This window comes from Salvelinus alpinus, chromosome 20 (genome assembly GCF_045679555.1).
Source record: "Salvelinus alpinus chromosome 20, SLU_Salpinus.1, whole genome shotgun sequence".
Classification (NCBI taxonomy): domain Eukaryota; kingdom Metazoa; phylum Chordata; class Actinopteri; order Salmoniformes; family Salmonidae; genus Salvelinus; species Salvelinus alpinus.
The window spans coordinates 26149421-26168575 of NC_092105.1; the positions used below are offsets into that span (position 1 = coordinate 26149421).

Here is a 19155-nt window from a genome sequence, read left to right on the forward strand (position 1 = left end):
TGATTAACAAAACGTACACATGACAGTATTCATACCTTGGTATATGTGGTCAAAAAAACGAGTCACTTTTGACAACGGTTTTCATACACATACCCTGTCCATAATGTAGAGTCCTTTGGGATCTTCATTGAAGAGTCCTCCAAGGTTTTAGAGAAACCATTACAATTAACTAGATGATACATGTGATCTGCATAACATTATGCAGCAAACCAATACCAATTGTACATACATTTGTGTGCCTCCTCGTCAGTATACCTGTAGACATAGACACACACAAATAAGGGAGCAGTTTAGTCATCTGCGCCCAATGCAGCAATAGTATTTATCATATTTTAACTTATACCATGCATTGTTGAATACTCCTTTCAGATAGCCTTGAATGGCATTCCAAAGCGTGCATTTCCCTTTATAAACTGGGTGGTTTGAACCCTGAATTCTGATTGGCTGAAAGCCATGGTATATCAAACCACCACGGGTATGACAAAATATTTCGTTTTACTGCTCTAATTACGTTGGCAACCAGTTTATAATAGCAATAAGGCTCCTCGGGGGTTTGTGATATATGGCCAATATCTCACGGCTAAGGGGTGTTCTTAGGCACGGCGCAAGCAAGAATTCGATTTTCATAATAGCAAGCAAGCAAGCTAGGACTGTTCTTGGAAGAACCTTTTGGGGGCATTTTTCGGTGTCAAGAACCCCAAGGTTATTCAAGGAACTTTGATGATCTTAGAAGAACCCTTGTTGAACCCCTATTTTTTTTACTCTGCAATTCACATAAATAAAACGCAATTTTAGGCTACATTTCGGGAATTTTTCACTTTCTTTGTGAACAGCAGCGGTTTGTATGAGTGTAGATAACGTTGCATTTAGATGAATTATTGGTAACCCCTTCTTTAAACACAATGGTATCATCCACATGAAAACCTTCCACTGTTACCATGGTGGCTCTGTCATGGATGGAACCCCTGTTAATTTCAAACAGAACTTTGGATCCAAAATGGCCATACAAGTATGCCAGTTTCACTGATCTCTAATTACGTTGCTATGGGAGGGGATGATGTTTTGATGCTACTGCGACCCCTGTCTGTCACACACGGGTTGTCTCTTGGAGGAGAGAATCGGAGAGTAGGGATTAGGATGATGGTGATAATGAATTTGCTGTTATCGCCGTACTTCAGAGACCTGTCAGTGATGCACGGATGAAACGATGCAACGTAGGAAAGAAACATTTTAAATCGTTATTATTGTGTTGGCTATTTCCACAATTTATTCTAAATGGCGACCGAATGCACAGAACAAGCCGTCCTGGAGTTCCTAACGGAGAGAGGAGGGTTGGTCAGACATATGGACCTGATTGATCATTTTGAATCAGTGTGGAAAAGTGATGGGTCAAAGAAAACACTGTTCAATGAAAGGTTGAACCGTCACGTTGACAGCGTTGCTTTCATAAAACTGGAGGATGGAGTGAAATTCGTGTGTTTGAAGGAAAACAGCACAAGCTCCGTGAAGCACACAGACCCTGGCAACGATGGAGAGTGTAACGGCAACGGAGTGTGTGGTAGGGACCGCCCACTATCTGAATCTGGAGAACGGGGTGGGAGCAGCAATGTCACCCGAGATGGAAACGGACATTCTAGTGATAAATGTGATTCACCTGAAAAAGACTCAAATGCACCCGACGCCCTATATTGGCTTGATAATGACATGGAATCCAACGGTAATCTTCATCATCCATGCTGCCTAGAGGAAGGTAGAGTTAGTGATGTTACCTCAGGTGGAGTCACAGAGGTGAAGCTTAGAGAAGTTAGTGATGATACCTTCTCAGGTGGAGAGGTGAAGCTAAGAGACAGGAGGAGGAGAGAGTCAGCTCCAGCACTGGGGACAGACTCAAGTGTGTTGGCTGGCCAGGTGCAGGTGAGGGGAAGTAGGAGGACCTCCCGGGGCTCCCAGAGGGCTCTGCTGACCAGCGCTCTGTCAGAGGACGGTGGGTGGGAGGGACTGGATGGAGACTGGAACACCCCCAAGAGCAGCCGCAGGAACTTCATAGAGCTGATGATGAGCAGCTCCCCACAGGTAGACTACTCACACTTTTATTTTATTCTATTGTATTTACAGATTTTCCACACTGGTTCTGGTCTAAGGTTGTTTAGGCTGCCATTTCTGAGATGTAGCCTACTAAATGTTCCTTTCTGTCTTTGCCTGTCTCCAGGTACGTCGGTCTCTGATCAACCGCAGCTCTCGTCTCAGAGACTCTGTCAGGAGCGACGGTGACTCCACCTCTCTGCTGTCGTCTGCAGACGGGGACTGTGTCTCAGTGGCCCTGGACCCCCTGGAGCACGAGTGGATGCTGTGTGCCTCGGACGGCCAGTGGGACAGTCTGTATCCGCTGCTCATCCTGGACCCCAGCCTGCTGACCAAGAGGGACTTTGTGACGGGCTTCTCCTGCCTCCACTGGGCTGCCAAGCAGGGCAACGAGGAGCTGTTGACACAGCTACTGGAGCATGCCAAGCAGAACAATGTCCCTGTGGATGTTAATGTACGCTCTAGTGCTGGGTACACTCCCCTTCACCTGGCCGCTATGCATGGACACACACAGGTAGGTGCTGTCCTCCTGCCCTGCACTGTCCACTGATATTGTTTTCTGTGGCGTGCTTGTTAGGTGGTTTAAATCAAGTTTTCTGTGCTGTGATTGTCAGGTGGTGCATGTGCTGGTAGACCAGTGGTCTGTAGACCCAGAGGCCAGAGACTACAGTGGGAGGAGAGCTGGCCAGTACCTTCCCCCTGGAGCCTCCTCTACTGCAGCCCTGGAGCCAGGGGGTGGGACCAGCCCTGTAGGAGGAGGAGAATCAGACACGGAGAACGCAGACAGCGGGGCACAAGGGGGGCGGTGGAGATTACCCAGAGTTCTCCAGTCCAACCTGAACCCACTGAGGCTGCTGAACGGATCAGGGGAGGGGGGGGAGGTGGGGGGAGGGGGGGCAGGAAGGAGCAAGGCTGTTCAGAGGAAGTCGTCTCTGAGTCGGATCAACGCACGGCTCCACCGAGGACGCCATAAGACCCAGATCATCCACAGCACCTCCTTCAGAGGGACGGGGGAGGGAGTGGAGGAGGGAGAAAGGGGGGAGACCAGCCCAACCAGCCCCCTCAAAGGCAGACCAATTTCCAATCTGTTTGGATAAATCACTGCAGTGTTGGAATCGCACATACAGTAACAGATCAAAGGCGGCCCTAATAACCAGCCTACTGATTATGATACCATTATGACATGGGATCTAGTACTAACGGCCCAGTTTCCACCCAACACATATTACATTTAGTCCTGGACTAAAAAACATGAGCATGAGCATGCTTTTCCATCCAGGTGTAGGTTTAACCTGGGTCTGGGAACTGTAGGCCTACTTTAAACTTTAGATTTGGCACCGTTTACTAGTCACTGGGAAATTAATCCCAGAACTAAAATATTGCGTAATTTGGTCAGATGCTCGTAGCATTTATGTTTATGTAATCTGTCAACGAGAGATTACTGGGAAATAGATCTGGGATCATTTTGCTGTAAGAAAAATGTTCTCTCAATAGATCTGAATCCTGTGGGGATTTAAGGTGCTGCTTACAGTAATTACCTCTACATAATTATTTTATATATTTAACATAATTATTTAACTTCTAAAATTATTATAAAGACAAGTCAAAATAACCACTGAACACCTTCAACACGAATCTCGATGTAACTGCACTTGTCACTTTGAAGGTTTAACCAGAATGAAATAAGTGAGTCTATAACCTATGGGTTGTGTAGATGTTTTACCTGCAGTAAAGTTAGAAAAACTCTGCACATTTTAAGTTACATTCGCTAGACTGTGAATGGTCTATTCCTGAAATGGTCAGGAATAGAAAAAGAAAGGGTCAGAACTCCTAGAATTGAGATGGGGGAAAAAGGAGTCCCCATGTAAAAAGAAAAAAAGTAATCACTTGGTTTTCTACAGCAGATCAAATCCATATAGCCAGAACTGTAGCCAATGAGTAGGACATACTGTACATCTATGGCCCATTCCACAGACCCTGCTCTACAAACAGTCATTCATTCAATCAGGTTTTTTACTTGTTCATGAATTTACCATAGAATAAATACATGTTTTCATTCTGTGGAACAAATGTCCCTGAATATTTTTACCTATATTTTCTCACTATAAATGACTGTTAATATTTCCAATGTTTTTGGACATACCCTCAAATTCTCCAGCATGATCATCATAGTGTTGGGCTGAAGTTCCTCACTCATATGTTGCAGTTTAGATGTCGTCATTGTCCTTGTATACTATAGATAAATACTGCATATTGTACATACCAGCCTGTTGCTAGACTCTAGCAGTCTGACTGCAGGGCACCTGATGTCACTTTTCCTAATGTTGGATGAATGCAAAGATGCTGTGCACTGCCTGTCTGTCTGTGTCTGTCTCTGTGTTTTCTTGGTCTCTCTGTCTGTCTGTCTGATATTGTCTGATTCCACTCCAGTTTTGAGCCATTGTATATGTATTATACACTTGAATGTTTCTCCTCTCTTCCCAGATTCCTTTCATAGTGCCCCTTCTTTTCACTTTGAATCTTATTGGGGAAATAAAGCAATAACTGTTTTCACACATCTGACGCCTGTGTGTTTTTGTAGTCAAAGCAGAAGTATACAATTACTTTACACAGAGGTATTGCTATACATATTGAATGTCTATATGAGACTAATGCTGAAACGTAATGATAGGTCCGCTGTGGTGTGGTTGAATTATTGATGCTCTTTGATTGGCTATAGACAGTTGAGGTTAATCTAGTATTCATTACTCTGCAGGTGTACAGGCTGTTTGATGGAGCTGCTATGCACCTGTTACTGTTCACAGTCAACTCCCAGTCAGCACCTGTTGTGTTTATGATGTGTCTCTCCTCTTTCCTCTCCTCCCTCATTTCTCCTCTCATCCCTAATCGGTGCTTGACTTGAAATAGGTAACGGTACTCATTTTGTGTGTTGGTACTGTTTATATTTAGGTGTAAGAGCTCCACAATACTTTTGAGCTAATATTCTATGAGGAACAGGAGCTCAAGCAGTAGAACATTTGAGGTGCCCAAGTCAAGCGCTGTCCCTAATCTGTACTGAAGGGAGTTTAGTACTGAGTTGCCCCCGCAAAGAAGTTTACCAATTTCTCTTCTTGTAAAAAAAATGACTGAAGTTCAGTTTATCTGTGATGATGACAGAGCAGGGTGCACAGCAGAGCAGAACAGGGTGAGTGCTGCCAGGGCCTCATGGCTGCCTGTCTGACCTACATACACACTGAGGGGAATAATGCCTATTATGTAAATTCCTCCACATCTTTTCAGGGAAACTGTGCCAACTTTACTGCCCGGGGCTCTAGCTCTCTATAGCACCGCTGAATCAATGAGAAGGATGAGAGAGGAAAGAGAGAGCGGGGTGCTGCTCACTGTACTTCACTCTATTGGGGTGCTCACTCTACTCCCCCTACTCTCATGCATACTCCAGCCGTAGGTTTCCATTTGCAGAAATCTTAGAAAGACAAAAGGAAAAGTGTATTTGCCAATATTATATATTTGTCATGACGTTTGCTGCTCTCTAGTGGATACTTTGATACCATTTTTTGTTGTTGACAATTTGCAATTTATCCGTGCACGATTTTGTATTTAAAAAAAGATGAAGAAATGTCATATGTAACATATTCAATCGAAATATTTCTTAATTTCGTTAGTAAATCATTACGGTATGCGCAAATGCGCTTCCCGGAATCGTCGCAAGGTGGCGATAAATGTTTAATTCTACATTAAAAGCCTTTCGTATGTCTATGGTAAGTTCAAAGTTCACCCAACTCTAAAGTTTCCGCCAGTAGCTTCATTTGTTGTGGAGAAAGCTGCAGTTAACTGACGTATTGTGAACATATTCTAGTTTTAACACATACAAACAACATAAAGTACATATATTTAGCTGCTGGTGAAACAGGTTGGTGTATATACGTATCTAACTGTAAATTATTACAGTGTTTGTTTTGAGGATAAAAGTGCTGCGGCCGCATTGGTTACCGTTAGCCAGCTAACGTTACTATAACTGCTGTGCTAGCTATCTGAAACCACTCAGTCGTAACGTTAGCAGCCAGTCGGCTAGCTATCTTTGTTTTTTAGTTTTAGTGCTTACTCGCTACATATCGGATATTTAGCTAGTTTGCTAGCAAATGTGTCACAGTGATGTCTGCTTTCTAGTGACTTGATAAAAGATGCCAAGATCATGGCTAATGTTTAAAAGGAAATACTATTAGCTAACGTTACAGTAGCTAGCAAAATAAATACATGAATTGGCAGTTTCTGTATGAATTATAGTTAGTTGGCTGGCCAGCCAGATATCCAGTGATGGTAGGCAATTAGTGTATGAAAGACACAGCACATATACACATTTTCCACACTGATCCCATTGACTATCTCCTCTTTCTCACCCCCCTCTTTCTCTTCATCCCCCAGCTTTCTGTAGTCAGGTGTCATGATGACCACCATCGTCCATGACACCACTGAGGCGGTGTGTCTGTGTCAGGAGTACAACCTGTTCCTGAAACCCATCGCCAAGATGACTGTGAGTGATACACATGCACACTGCCACATACACTTGGACCTAAAGTAGTTAAATGAGCATCTCCAACTTAATGTATTTGACTTCCAGGTGAGCATGTATTGTGATATGTATTGTATGATTTCTCTTTCAGGTGAGTGTGGCACTGCCCCAGCTGAAGCTGCCTGGCAAGAGCATCTCTAACTGGGAGGTGATGGAGAGGTTGAAGGCAATGGTAGCTCCTGAACAGTTCTCTGCCCTCAGGTAGGCATGGGCCCTATGGGCAATTCCACGTTAACAGTCATGCTGACACTCTGCTTTTTCACTTTAAAATGTATGTCAAACATAAACCAATGATTGCAAAACAAACCATACAACTCTATGCACAAAGATGACTTTTAACAATTTCCAATGAAAATTTTACAAAAACACATTTACTTATCGTAAGAGTAGGGGTGTTAACCCCGGTGTCCTGGCTAAATTCCCAATCTGGCCCTCAACCATCACGGTCACCTAATAATCCCCAGTTTACAATTAGCCTATTCATCCCCCTCCTCTCCCCTGTAACTATTCCCCAGGTCGTTGCTGCAAATGAGAACGTGTTCTCAGTCAACTTACCTGGTAAAATAACGGTTAAATAAAAAATAAATAAAAAAACTTGAAGAACAGTAAAGATGCAAAGTTTGGTAACAGAATGACAGTTTGTGCCATCATTCTGTTACCAAACAGTTCTTCAAATTAACTTTTACTATTTTCTACATTGTAGAATAATAGTGAAGACATCAAAACTATGAAATAACACATATGGAATCATGTAGTTACCAAAAAAGTGTTAAAGAAATAAAATATATTGTATATTTGAGATTCTTTAAAGTAACCACCCTTTGGCTTGATGACAGCTTTGCACACTCTTGGCATTCTCTTTTTTTCTTTGAAGAATATCAAATATAAAATCTGTTTTGATTTGTTTAACACTTTTTTTGGTTACTACATGATTTCATATGTGTTATTTCATAGTTTTGATATCTTCACTATTATTCTACAATGTAGAAAATAGTAAAAATACAGAAAACTCCTGGAATGAGTAGGTTGACTGGTACTGTACATTTGAAAGTGAAACATTTGAGTCTCAGCATCACCCTGTCACTATGGAATTGCCCCTATCTAGAGGAACATATTCATACTGGTAGTCATAGGTCACATGTTTTCTATGTGTATTGTTATAGCTATAACCAAGCTAATAACTCTACAATAACCAACATTAAACCATGACAATACTGATAATACGGCCAATGGGTTGCCTGGTATCAATATTTTCTGGTACTGATATATTTATTGTATGGAGAGGTAAACATCCCACCTCTGTCTCTCCGCAGGATCTCTAAGAGCACCATGGACTTCATCCGTTTTGAGGGCGAAGTGGAGAACAGAGGGGTGGTGAAGATCCTGCTGGCCAAACTGGACGGGAAGAGCATCAAACTCAGCGGCTTCACTGACATACTCAAGGTAGCGGAGATAATGTTGTGTAGGCTTGAAAATGTACGGGGGAAATGTAAAGTGTAACAGTCTGTATTTTTGGTCATGGACAGCCTTCCCCAGGTTCTTGCAAAACAGAACTCTCTTTCTCCCAATCGACTGATAATAATTAATAATTTCTCTGTGGGATGTCTAGGTGCGTGCGGTAGAGAATAAGATGGACTTCCCGACACGTTATGATTGGGACTCATTCTTCCGTGACGCCAAGGACATGAACGATACTGTTCCAGGGGAGAGGCCAGACACCATCCACCTGGAGGGCCTGCCCTGTCGCTGGTTTATCCTGCCTGACGGACCCCCCGACCGGCCCTCCGAGACCGCCCTGCAGGCTGTCTTCCAGGTACGGAGGGACGCACCATATACCTAGCAATCACTCAATCCATCATCGATCAATCAATCACCCTAACACACACATCCCCACTAACCCTAACATACACACCCCGTATCTCCTCCCAGGGTTTTGGTCCGGTGCGTCACGTGGACATCCCCATGCTGGACCCGTACAGAGAGGAGACTCTTGATAAGAACTTCAACACCTTCACCTTCGGCGGCCATCTTAACTTTGAGGCGTACGTCCAGTACCAGGAGTACGATGGCTTCGCCAAGGCCATGGACACACTGAGAGGCATGAAGCTCATGTACAAAGGAGAGGACGGCAAGGCTGTGGCCTGCAACATCAAGGTACTGAACTACACACACTATCCATGCTATAGATATTTTCATGCATGTTAACTTCTCTAGGGTACGTGAGACGGTAGCGTCCCACCTCTTCAACAGCCAGTGAAACTGCAGGGCGCCAAATTCAAATACAGAAATACTAATTATAAAAATTCAGAAAAGAAAACATATTTTACATAGGTTTAAAGATTAACTTCTTGTGAATCCAACCACGGTGTCAGATAAAAAAAAAAGAAGAAAAAAAAGCTTTACGGCGAAAGCATACCTTACGATTATTTGAGAACAGAGCCCAGCAGACAAATCATTACAAACAGTAACCAGCCAAGTAGAAGAGTTACACAAGTCAGAAATAGAGATAAAATTAACCCCTTACCTTTGATGATCTTCATATGGTTGCACTCAGCAGACATTCATTTACTCAATAAATGTTCCTTTTGTTCGATAAAGTCTCTTTATATCCAAAAACCTCAGTTTTGTTCGTTCGTTTTCTTCAGTAATTCACAGGCTCAAACGCAGTCAAAACAGGCAGACAAAAAATCCAAATTGTATCCGTAAAGTTCATAGAAACATGTCAAACGATGTTTATATTCAAACCTCAGGTTGTTTTTAGCCTAAATAATCGATAATATTTCAACCGGACAATAACGTCGTCAATATAAAAGGTAAACGGGAAAGGCACTCTCTCGGTCGCGCGCATGAAAAAGCTCTGTGACACTTTAGGGTCCACTCATTCAGACTGCTCTTACTTCCTCATTTTTCAGAATACAAGCCTGAAACAATTTCTAAAGACTGTTGACATCTAGTGGAAGGTATAGGAACTGCAATTTGAGTCCTAAGTCAATGGATACTGTAATGGCATTGAATAGAATGCCATTCTATTCTGCCCACATCTCCCGGGTGGCGCAGTGGTCTAGGGCACTGCATCGCAGTGCTAGCTGCGCCACCAGAATCTCTGGGTTCGCGCCCAGGCTGGGCTGGGTTCGCGCCCAGGCTCTGTCGCAGCCGGCCGCAACCGGGAGATCCGTGGGGCGACGCACAATTGGCATAGCGTCGTCCGGGTTAGGGAGGGTTTGGCCGGTAGGGAGGGTTTGGCCGGTAGGGATATCCTTGTCTCAGTATGTTAAAAAAAAAAAATAATAATAATAATAAAATGTATGCACTCTACTGTAAGTCGCTCTGGATAAGAGCGTCTGCTAAATGACTAAAATGTAAATGTAAAATGTAGAAAACTACAAAACCAAAAAAAAACTACTTCCTGAATGGATTTTTCTAAGGTTTTCGCCTGCCAAATCAGTTCTGTTATACTCAGACACTATTATGACAGTTTTGGAAACTTTAGAGTGTTTTCTATCCAAATCTACCTTTTGCACACATTGTATATAGATTCTCTTTTTTTCTACCATGTTATTGACTTGTTTATTGTTTACTCCATGTGTAACTCTGTGTTGTCTGTTCACACTGCTATGCTTTATCTTGGCCAGGTCGCAGTTGCAAATGAGAACTTGTTCTCAACTAGCCTACCTGGTTAAATAAAGGTGAAAAAAAAAATAAAAAATATGCATATCATATCTTCTGGGCCCGAGTAGCAGGCAGTTTAATGTGGGCATGCTTTTCATCCAAAATTCTGAATGCTGCCCCCTACCCTAGAGAAGTTAACATCAGAAGCCTCCTCCCTAAGTTTGTTTTATTCACTGCTTTAGCACACTCCGCCTACCCTGATGTCCTAGCCGTGTCTGAATCCTGGCTTAGGAAGGCCACCAAAAATTCTGAAATTTCCATCCCCAACTACACCATTTTCTGACAAGATAGAACTGCCAAAGGGGGCAGAGTTAGCCTGCAGAGTTTTGTCATACTATCCAGGTCTGTGCCCAAACAATTCAAACTTCTTCTTTAAAAAATCCACCTTCCCAGAAATAAGTCTCTCACTGTTGCCGCTTGTTATAGACCCTCCTCAGCCCCCAGCTGTGCACTGGACACCATATGTGAATTGATTGCCCCCCATCTATCGTTAGAGTTCGTACTGTTAGGTGACCTAAACTGGGATATGCTTAACACCCCGGCCGTCCTACAAACTAAGCTAGATGCCCTCAATCTCACACAAATTATCAAGGAACCTACCAGGTACAACCCTAAATCCGTAACGCGGGCACCCTCATCCTGACCAACTTGCCCTCTAACTACACCTCTGCTGTCTTCAACCAGGATCTCAGCGATCACTGCCTCATTGCCTGCGTCTGTAATGGGTCTGCGGTCAAACGACCACCCCTCATCACTGTCAAACGCTCCCCAAAAACACTTCAGCGAGCAGGCCTTTCAAATCAACCTGGCCCGGGTATCCTGGAAGGATATTGACCTCATCCCTTCAGTAGAGGATGCCTGATTGCTCTTTAAAAGTGCTTTCCTCACCATCTTAAATAAGCATGCCCCATTCAAAAAATGTAGAACTAAGAACAGATATAGTCATTGGTTCACCCCATCCTGTGGCGTACTGCATTAGCATCTAATAGCCCCTGCGGTATGCAACTTTTCAGGAAAGTCAGGAACCAATATACACAGTCAGTTAGGAAAGCTAAGGCTAGCTTTTTCAAACAGAAATGTGCATCCTGTAGCACTAATTCCCAAAAGTTTTGGGGCACTAAAGTCCATGGAGAATAAGAGCACCTCCTCCCACTGCACTGAGGCTAGGAAACACCGTCACCACCAATAATTTCAATAAGCATTTTTCTACGGCTGGCCATGCTTTCCACCTGGCTACCCCTACCCCGGCCAACAGCTCTGCACCCCCCGCAGAAACTTGCCCAAGTCCCTCCCGCTTCTCCGTCATCCAAATCCAGACAGCTGATGTTCTGAAAGAGCTGCAAAATCTGGATACCTGCAAATCAGCTGGGCTAGACAATCTGGACCCTCTCTAAAATTATCTTCCGAAATTATCTGCAACCCCTATTACTATGCTGTTCAACCTCTCGTTCATATCGTCTGAGATCCCCAAAGATTGGAAAGCTGCTGCGGTCATCCCCCTGTTCAACGGGGGAGACACTCTAGACCCAAGCTGTTATAGACCTATATCCATCCTGCCCTGCCGTTCTAAAATCTTCGAAGGCCAAGTTAACAAACCGATCACCGACCATTTCGAATCCCACCGTACCTTCTCCACTATGCAATCTGTTTTCCGAGCTGGTCATGGGTGCACCTCAGCCACGCTCAAGGTCCTAAATGATATCATAACCGCCATCGATAAAAGACAGTACTGTTCAGCTGTCTTCATCGACCTGGCCAAGGCTTTTGACTCTGTCAATCACTGCATTCTTATCGGCAGACTCAATAGCCTTGGTTTCTCAAATGACTGCCTCGCCTGGTTCACCAACTACTTCTCAGACAGAGTTCAGTGTGTCAAATCGGAGGGCCTGTTGTCCGGACCTTTGGCAGTCTCTATGGGGGTGCCACAGGGTTCAATTCTTGCGCAGACTCTTTTCTCTGTATATATCAATGATGGCGCTCTGGCTGCTGATGACTCTCTGATCCACCACTACGCAGACGACACCATTCTGTATACATCTGGCCCTTCTTTGGACACTATGTTAACAAACCTCCAAACGAGCTACAATGCCATACAACACTCCTTCCGTGGCCTCCAACTGATTTTAAATGCTAGTAAAACTAAATGCATGCTCTTCAACCGATTGCTGCCCACACCCGCCCGCCCGACTTGCATCACTACTCTGAACGTTTCTGACTTAGAATATGTAGACAACTACAAATACCTAGGTGTTTGGTTAGATTGTAAACTCTCCTTCCAGACAAGCATCTCCAATCCAAAATGAAATATAGAATCGGCTTCCTATTTCGCAATAAAGCCTCCTTCACTCATGCTGCCAAACATACCCTCGTAAAACTGACTATCCTACCGATCCTTGACTTCGGCGATGTCATTTACAAAATACCCTCCAACACTCTACTCAGCAAATTGGATGTAGTCTATCACAGTGCCATCCGTTTTGTCACCAAAGCCCCATGTACTACCCACCACTGTGACCTGTATGCTCTCGTTGGCTGGCCCTCGCTACATATTTGTCGCCAAACCCACTGGCTCCAGGTCATTTATAAGTCTTTGCTAGGTAAAGCCCCGCCTTATCTCAGCTCACTGGTCACCATAGCAGCACCCACCCATAGCACGCGCTCCAGCAGGTATATTTCACTGGTCATCCCCAAAGCCAACACCTGCTTTGGCCGCCTTTCCTTTCAGTTCTCTGCTGCCAATGACTGGAACGAATTGCAAAAATCACTGAAGCTGGAGACTTTTATCTCCCTCTCTAACTTTAAGCATCAGCTGTCAGAGCAGCTTACCAATCACTGTAGCTGTTCACAGCCCTGTAAATGGCACACCCAACTACCTCATCCCCATATTGTTACTTATTTAAAAAATGTTTTGCTCTTTTGCACCCCAGTATCTCTACTTGCACATCATCATCTGCACATCTATCACTCTGTTAATGCTAAATTGTAATTATTTTGCCTCTATGGCCTATTTATTGCCTTACCTTCCTAATCTTACTACATTTGCACACACTCTACATTTATTCTTCTATTGTGTTATTGACTGTACGTTTTGTTTTCCCATGTGTAACTCTGTGTTGTTTTTGTTGCACTGCTTTGCTTTATCTTGGCCAGGTCGCAGTTGTAAATGAGAACTTGTTCTCAACTAGCCTACCTGGTTAAATAAAGGTGAAATAAAAATAAATAAACATACAAAAACATACAGTGTCCAAAACATTAAGAACACCTTCCTAATATTGAATTGCACCCCCCCTTTTCCCTCAGAACAGCCTGAATTCTTCAGGGCATGGACTACAAGGTGTCGAAGCGTTCCATAGGGATGCTGGCCTATGTTGACTCCAATGCTTCTCACAGTTGGCAAGTTGGGTGGTGGACCATTCTTGATACACACGAGAAACTGTTGAGCGTGAAAAACCCAGCAGATTTGTAGATTTAGACACAAACTGGTGTGCCTGGCACCTACTACCTTACCTCGTTCAAAGGCACTTAAATATGTTGTCTTGCGTATTCACCCTCTGAATGGAACACATCCACAATCCATGTCTCAATTGTCTCAAGGCTTAAAAATAGTTATTTAACCTGTCTCCTCCCCTTCATCTACAGTAGATTCTACACTGATTGAAGTGAATTTAACAGGTCACATCAATAAGGGATCATAGTTTTCACCTGGTCAGTCTGTCATGTAAAGAGCAGGTGTTCTTAATGTTTTGTACACTCAGTGTATATAACCACACTAAGAGGGATGAAACATCAATAGAAGAGAGAGGCGGTAAGGCTGGGTTAGATCGGGGTTAGATCTCGGTTAGGGTTGAGGGGATTGTCCTGTTGTGTGTTAGTTAATGAGAAGGGAGGGTTAGAGTCAATACAGAAAGGCTTGTGTAGGGCAACAGGTTTAAGGCCTTTTAGTGAAATGAAAGTCAGGGCCGTATTATAATTCCAAGGATCACTGGGCTAAACCAGGGACCTGGTCCCTAATCCAAAACTAAGCCGTACTGCCTTAATGAAGAGGATGGAGAGAAAGAGGGCGGGGCAGAGGGAGAAATTAGGAGAGATCTGAGTGTCTAATCCACAGGGGTCAAAGCCTCTCAACCCAAATTAAGAGAATGAGGTGAGATGAGGAGGAGATGTGGGGGGGTGGCAGGAGAGTAGCATGTCTGTCTGTCTTTGTCAGGTGACCTGAGTGTCACTAGTGCACCCTGCAGTCCTACCCCAACTCTAATCAGGTGACTCACTGTATTTTTTTCTATCTGTCTGTCAGGTGACCTTTGACACCAGTAAGCACCTGAGTGACGTGGCTCTGAAGAGACGCCAGCAGGAACGACTGAGAATACAGGAGCTGGAGAGACAGAGGGAGGAGCAGAAACGCAGAGAGAAGGAGGAGGAGGAACGCAAGGAGGAGGAGAGGTATAGTGAGAAAAGAGGAGAATAATTAATGTGCTTGGTCTGAAAACACTGACCCCTGTCTATCTAATCCTTTCTTCTTTACTGGCCCTACCGTTTTCCTACTCCTTGCTTCTTACGTGTCTCTACCGTGATCTTAGTGATGGCTCTTAGGCCGGGATTCAGTCCGAACCGTGCAATAGCACAGGTCAATATACAACCGACAAAGCGTCTTTCAAAGGCATTAGCTCGACGTTTGCAGGGATTACTTTCGTGGTAAACACTGTGTCAGCTCAACCATAAATTACCTTTAAAAGTAAATGACCTAGTCTTCAAGTGTGTAGAGGGGAGCTTCCACCATATTGTGGTTACCCATCCAGTCCTTCAGATCTGCGAACAGAAGGTGGAAGGAACCAGTGGCGGTCGGTGCCATTGAAGATGAGGGAGGACGGTTCTTTTTTTTTGGAGCATGGCCTTATTTCTATTACAGCATATTGGATGACTGTCATTCATATTCCATACACCCAGCTCAATGTAACATCGATAGGTTTAGGCTACTACATGATACTCTACATGATTCTCATGAGGTTGCTACAACCCAGCCTGGGAATGAAAGTTTACAATGTAGGTCGAGAGAAATTTAACTAATCAAGGTAAGACATTGACACATTCAATACTGCCTTGCACAATCTTGCCTGCATCTTGCTGATCTAGGGTGTAATCATTGGTCCAACAGTTGCAAATGGAACGAAACGGGGATAAACATACCCTAATTTGTCCAAAATAAACAAATTTGCATCAGTTTAAGAAAAGTCTTTCAACAGAATCGGCAGAATGAATACACCCCTGATCACACGCAAACACAGCTCACTTTCATAGCAGCCACACACAAACAGCATGATCCTTTCGATCATTGGATAATTCGCATCTACACGCTCTCCTCCTCTCACCTTTTCCTTTTGCTTGTGGACTCCTGTACACATCAGCTGTCTGTGATCAGGCGAGAAAACCTTTCCAAGCCAAACCTTCATATCATAACCGTTAACCACTACACACAGCCTACATTACATTATTCTCACCATATTAGCTAACGTGAAGTTAACATAGCTACTAGAACTAACGTGTTAGTTAACCCGTTGCAATCATGCAGTACAGTGTACAGTTAGCAAGCAGTTTAGCAGTTACACCGGCAGGCCCCGATGGCAATAAATTATTAAAACCAAACGCTTACCCTGACTTGTAAGAGTTCCAGTGTTGGATAGCCAGAGCCAGCTAGGTAACATAGCATCCCTCTCTGTTTGAGCTGGGTGTTTGAATAGGCTAAATTAGCAAGCTGCATTTGCTAGCTACGTGAAAGTGGGGGGGAAATGAAATATAGCTTGCTCTCTCTCTCTCTCTTTTGCTTCTTCAATTTTTAAGATTTAATTACTTTAACTGTTCAACTACTGTCTTTCAGTAAACTATTCACCACATTGTTTGCACTGCAGTGCTAGCTAGCTGCAGCTTATGCTTTCAGTACTAGATTCATTATTTGATCCTTTGATTGGGTGGACAACATGCTGCAAGAGCTCTGATATGTTGGATGACGTCATCCGGAAGTTGTCATAATTACTGTGTAAGTCTATGGAAGGGGGTGAGATCCACCAGCCTCCTAATTTTTGTATTGAAGTCATTGTACCCAGAGGACTACAGAAACTAGCTGTCCTCCAGCTACACCATGATGCTACCCTACATAGTGCTGTTGAGGCTACTGTATACCTTCATTTCAAAACATTGTGTTTTAATCAATTATTTGGTGCCGTGAATATATTTAGTATAGGTTTATCCAAAAAGGATAACTTTTTAAGTGTTTTTATTTTTATGAAATTCACTGAGGAGAATTGGTCCTGCCCTTCCTCCTCTGAGGAGCCTCCACTGGTAGGAACTAGGCTACTGGGGCTTGTATTGGTTGACAGTAGCAGAACTATGTATTAGACTAGATGATGTACCATGCTTCTGCTGTGGTTGTAGGAAACACAAAGAGGCGGAGGAGGAGGAAAAGGTGCAGAGGAAAGCAGAGAGGATACGGAAACGAGAGCAGAAGCTGAGAGAGAGGGAGGAGAAGAGGAACATAAAGAAGGTGAAGAGGAGGCAGGAGGTGGAGCAGAAGAAGTTGCAGTTGAAGATCACGACGGAGGAGAGAAGGCTGTTGTTGGCTCAGAGGAAACTGGAGTCTATACGCCTTATCGCTGAACTACTGAGCAGGGCCAAGGTACACACACTACTACAGACACTTGATACATGGCGCCATTGAACATTCAATACGGAAACATGCTGATAGGAACCACTTAATCATTTCTCTCTCCCTTCCCTCAGTTTCTGAAACAGCAGCAGCAGGAGAAAGAGAGAGCGGAAAGAGAGGAGCAAGAGAAGGAGGAGTTAGCCAGGCAAAAGGAGGAGTTAGCCCGGCAGAAGCAGATGGAGGCCTGCAGGCGGGAGCAGGAGGCGGAGCTGAGACGTGTGGAGTTAGAGAAGGGGCGTGCCTTGGATCTGCAGCGCAGAGAGAGAGAGCTGAGGGAGAGACTGGTTGGTAACCTGCTGAAGAAGGCTGGAGGAGAGGGAGAGAACCAGACCTCCACCACCCAGCCCTCTGCCCTGACCATGCCCAGGGGAGACAGCTCCGACCTGGGGAAGACGGCCAGGGCCCTGGGGGTGAACGTGGTTAGACCAAGGGGAGAGGAGAGCCCCAGAGCTACCGTACGATCACACGTCACTGAGAAACAAATAGTAGAGAGGGAGGAGAGGCGAGGAGAATGGGAGGAGAGGCGAGGGGGCAGAGAGGACAGGGAAGGAGGCATGGAGGAGAGAAGAGGTTATGGGTTGAGAAGCAGAGAGGTGAGGGAGAGGAGTCGGTCCCACAGCCGGGGCAGGAGGTGGTACAGCCAGAGACGCAGCGGTAGCAGGAGAAGAAGAAGCTCTAGTAGAAAGAGGAGTGGTAGTCAGAGGAGAAGGAGAAGTGATAGCAGACGGAGGAGAAGTGGTAGTTCTAAGAAGAGGAGCAGCTATAGCAGGAGGAGGAGTGGAAGTTGTATCCACAAGAGACGCAGTCACCATGGACGGGGCAGCAGGAGCACCAGCCGTGATTGGAGCAGAAGCTCTAGTGGGAGGAGCCACAGCAGAGGGAGGAGGACACATAGACATAGTCGACATAGAGACAGCAGGCGCAGATCTAGTAGCAGCAGCTCTAGGAGTAGAGAGAGGAGCAGGGAGAAAGACAGGAGCAGGGAGAAGGAGAGGAGTGGAGACAGGAGCAGCGATAGAGACAGGGACTCCAGGAGGCGTAGTAGTAGTTATTCCAGACGACACTAAACGGTCAACACAGCCAGAGGAGACAGAAGAGGACCCTATGCCTGGGCCTAGTTTTAGTAATGCACGGTCAGGGGATCTGGTTCCATATGCTGCTGCCCACTGTCTCTGGACCATATCAGGCTTCTTACAGTCTCCACATACACACCTCTCTTTCTCTCCCTCCACCAATGCTCTTCGTTCATCTGTAGGTTACAGAATGCTACACTGCTATTATGTTCTGTTTGACACATGTAGTGTAGATGCCATATGTGCTGTAGTTTGATCACTTGGTTAGTATGTGTCTCCTTTGAGGAAAGATAGAAAAAATACTTAAACTTTTTAGGGTCACAGTGAATGGCCTGTAGTGTTTCAGAAGAACAATATTACTGGGTTTCTGGGAACTGTAGTTCAATATTAGAGCACTTCCGCAGGGATCTGTAGTCCTATGGCCAGACACCACACAGTCTAGTGCAGTAGATAGATAGATAGACAGCTGTAGTCTAAATCAAGTGTTTTACCCCAGGAAAAAGAGAACGAAGCCAAAGACAATCAGACTAAAATATGTCCAACAGCTTAACCAGACACACGTTTCCGAGTTTCACGTCTAACCACCAGACTAGACAGTAGTTTCAGTTCTAACTTGATGTCACTAGAACATAAAGTGGTTCTGTGAGATTTAAAGATGTCTGCAGTGTTCTGGTGAGAGAGAATTTTAGGTGACTCTGTTTTAAAGCACCCACCCCAGACTGAAGCCTGGTGTCACCATGTTCATTTTTTGAATGGTGTTCCTGCTAGTTCAAGCCAGGAGCCTGCCTGTCTGTGTACATTTAATTTGCCTTATTGATGAGTGTGTGAGTGGGTAACGTTGTATAAAGGTTCAGGGTGTCGTCAATCTGCTGTATATGCTCATGTTTCTCTGTTCTGATGGGTGGCTGCATGTCCTCAACACACTGTCATTTTATTTGTTGAAATAAAGAAAGGACAGAAAATATGTGATTTATTTTGGATGAATATTCTGATTGAATGTATGGATAACTTAATGCCTACTATATCATTCCTTCTAAACATCATTTCATTATTCTAGCTAATCT

General features: G+C 44.4%; 2 protein-coding genes across 2 annotated transcripts; both read left to right on the top strand.

Moving 5' to 3' along the window:
• The first annotated feature begins 930 nt into the window (after positions 1–930).
• On the top strand, positions 931–4637 carry LOC139546572 (ankyrin repeat domain-containing protein SOWAHC-like). The gene is made up of 3 exons (XM_071355110.1): positions 931–2073; positions 2210–2596; positions 2697–4637. Exons 1-3 carry the CDS (start codon positions 1276–1278, stop codon positions 3177–3179), a joined length of 1668 nt encoding a protein of 555 aa, XP_071211211.1. The 5' UTR covers positions 931–1275; the 3' UTR covers positions 3180–4637.
• A 1205-nt stretch (positions 4638–5842) lies between these two features.
• On the top strand, positions 5843–19055 carry LOC139546573 (A-kinase anchor protein 17A-like). The gene is made up of 9 exons (XM_071355111.1): positions 5843–5992; positions 6505–6613; positions 6744–6853; positions 7966–8095; positions 8262–8465; positions 8582–8806; positions 14616–14761; positions 16748–16988; positions 17093–19055. Exons 2-9 carry the CDS (start codon positions 6524–6526, stop codon positions 18083–18085), a joined length of 2139 nt encoding a protein of 712 aa, XP_071211212.1. The 5' UTR covers positions 5843–5992; positions 6505–6523; the 3' UTR covers positions 18086–19055.
• Positions 19056–19155: the final 100 nt, after the last annotated feature.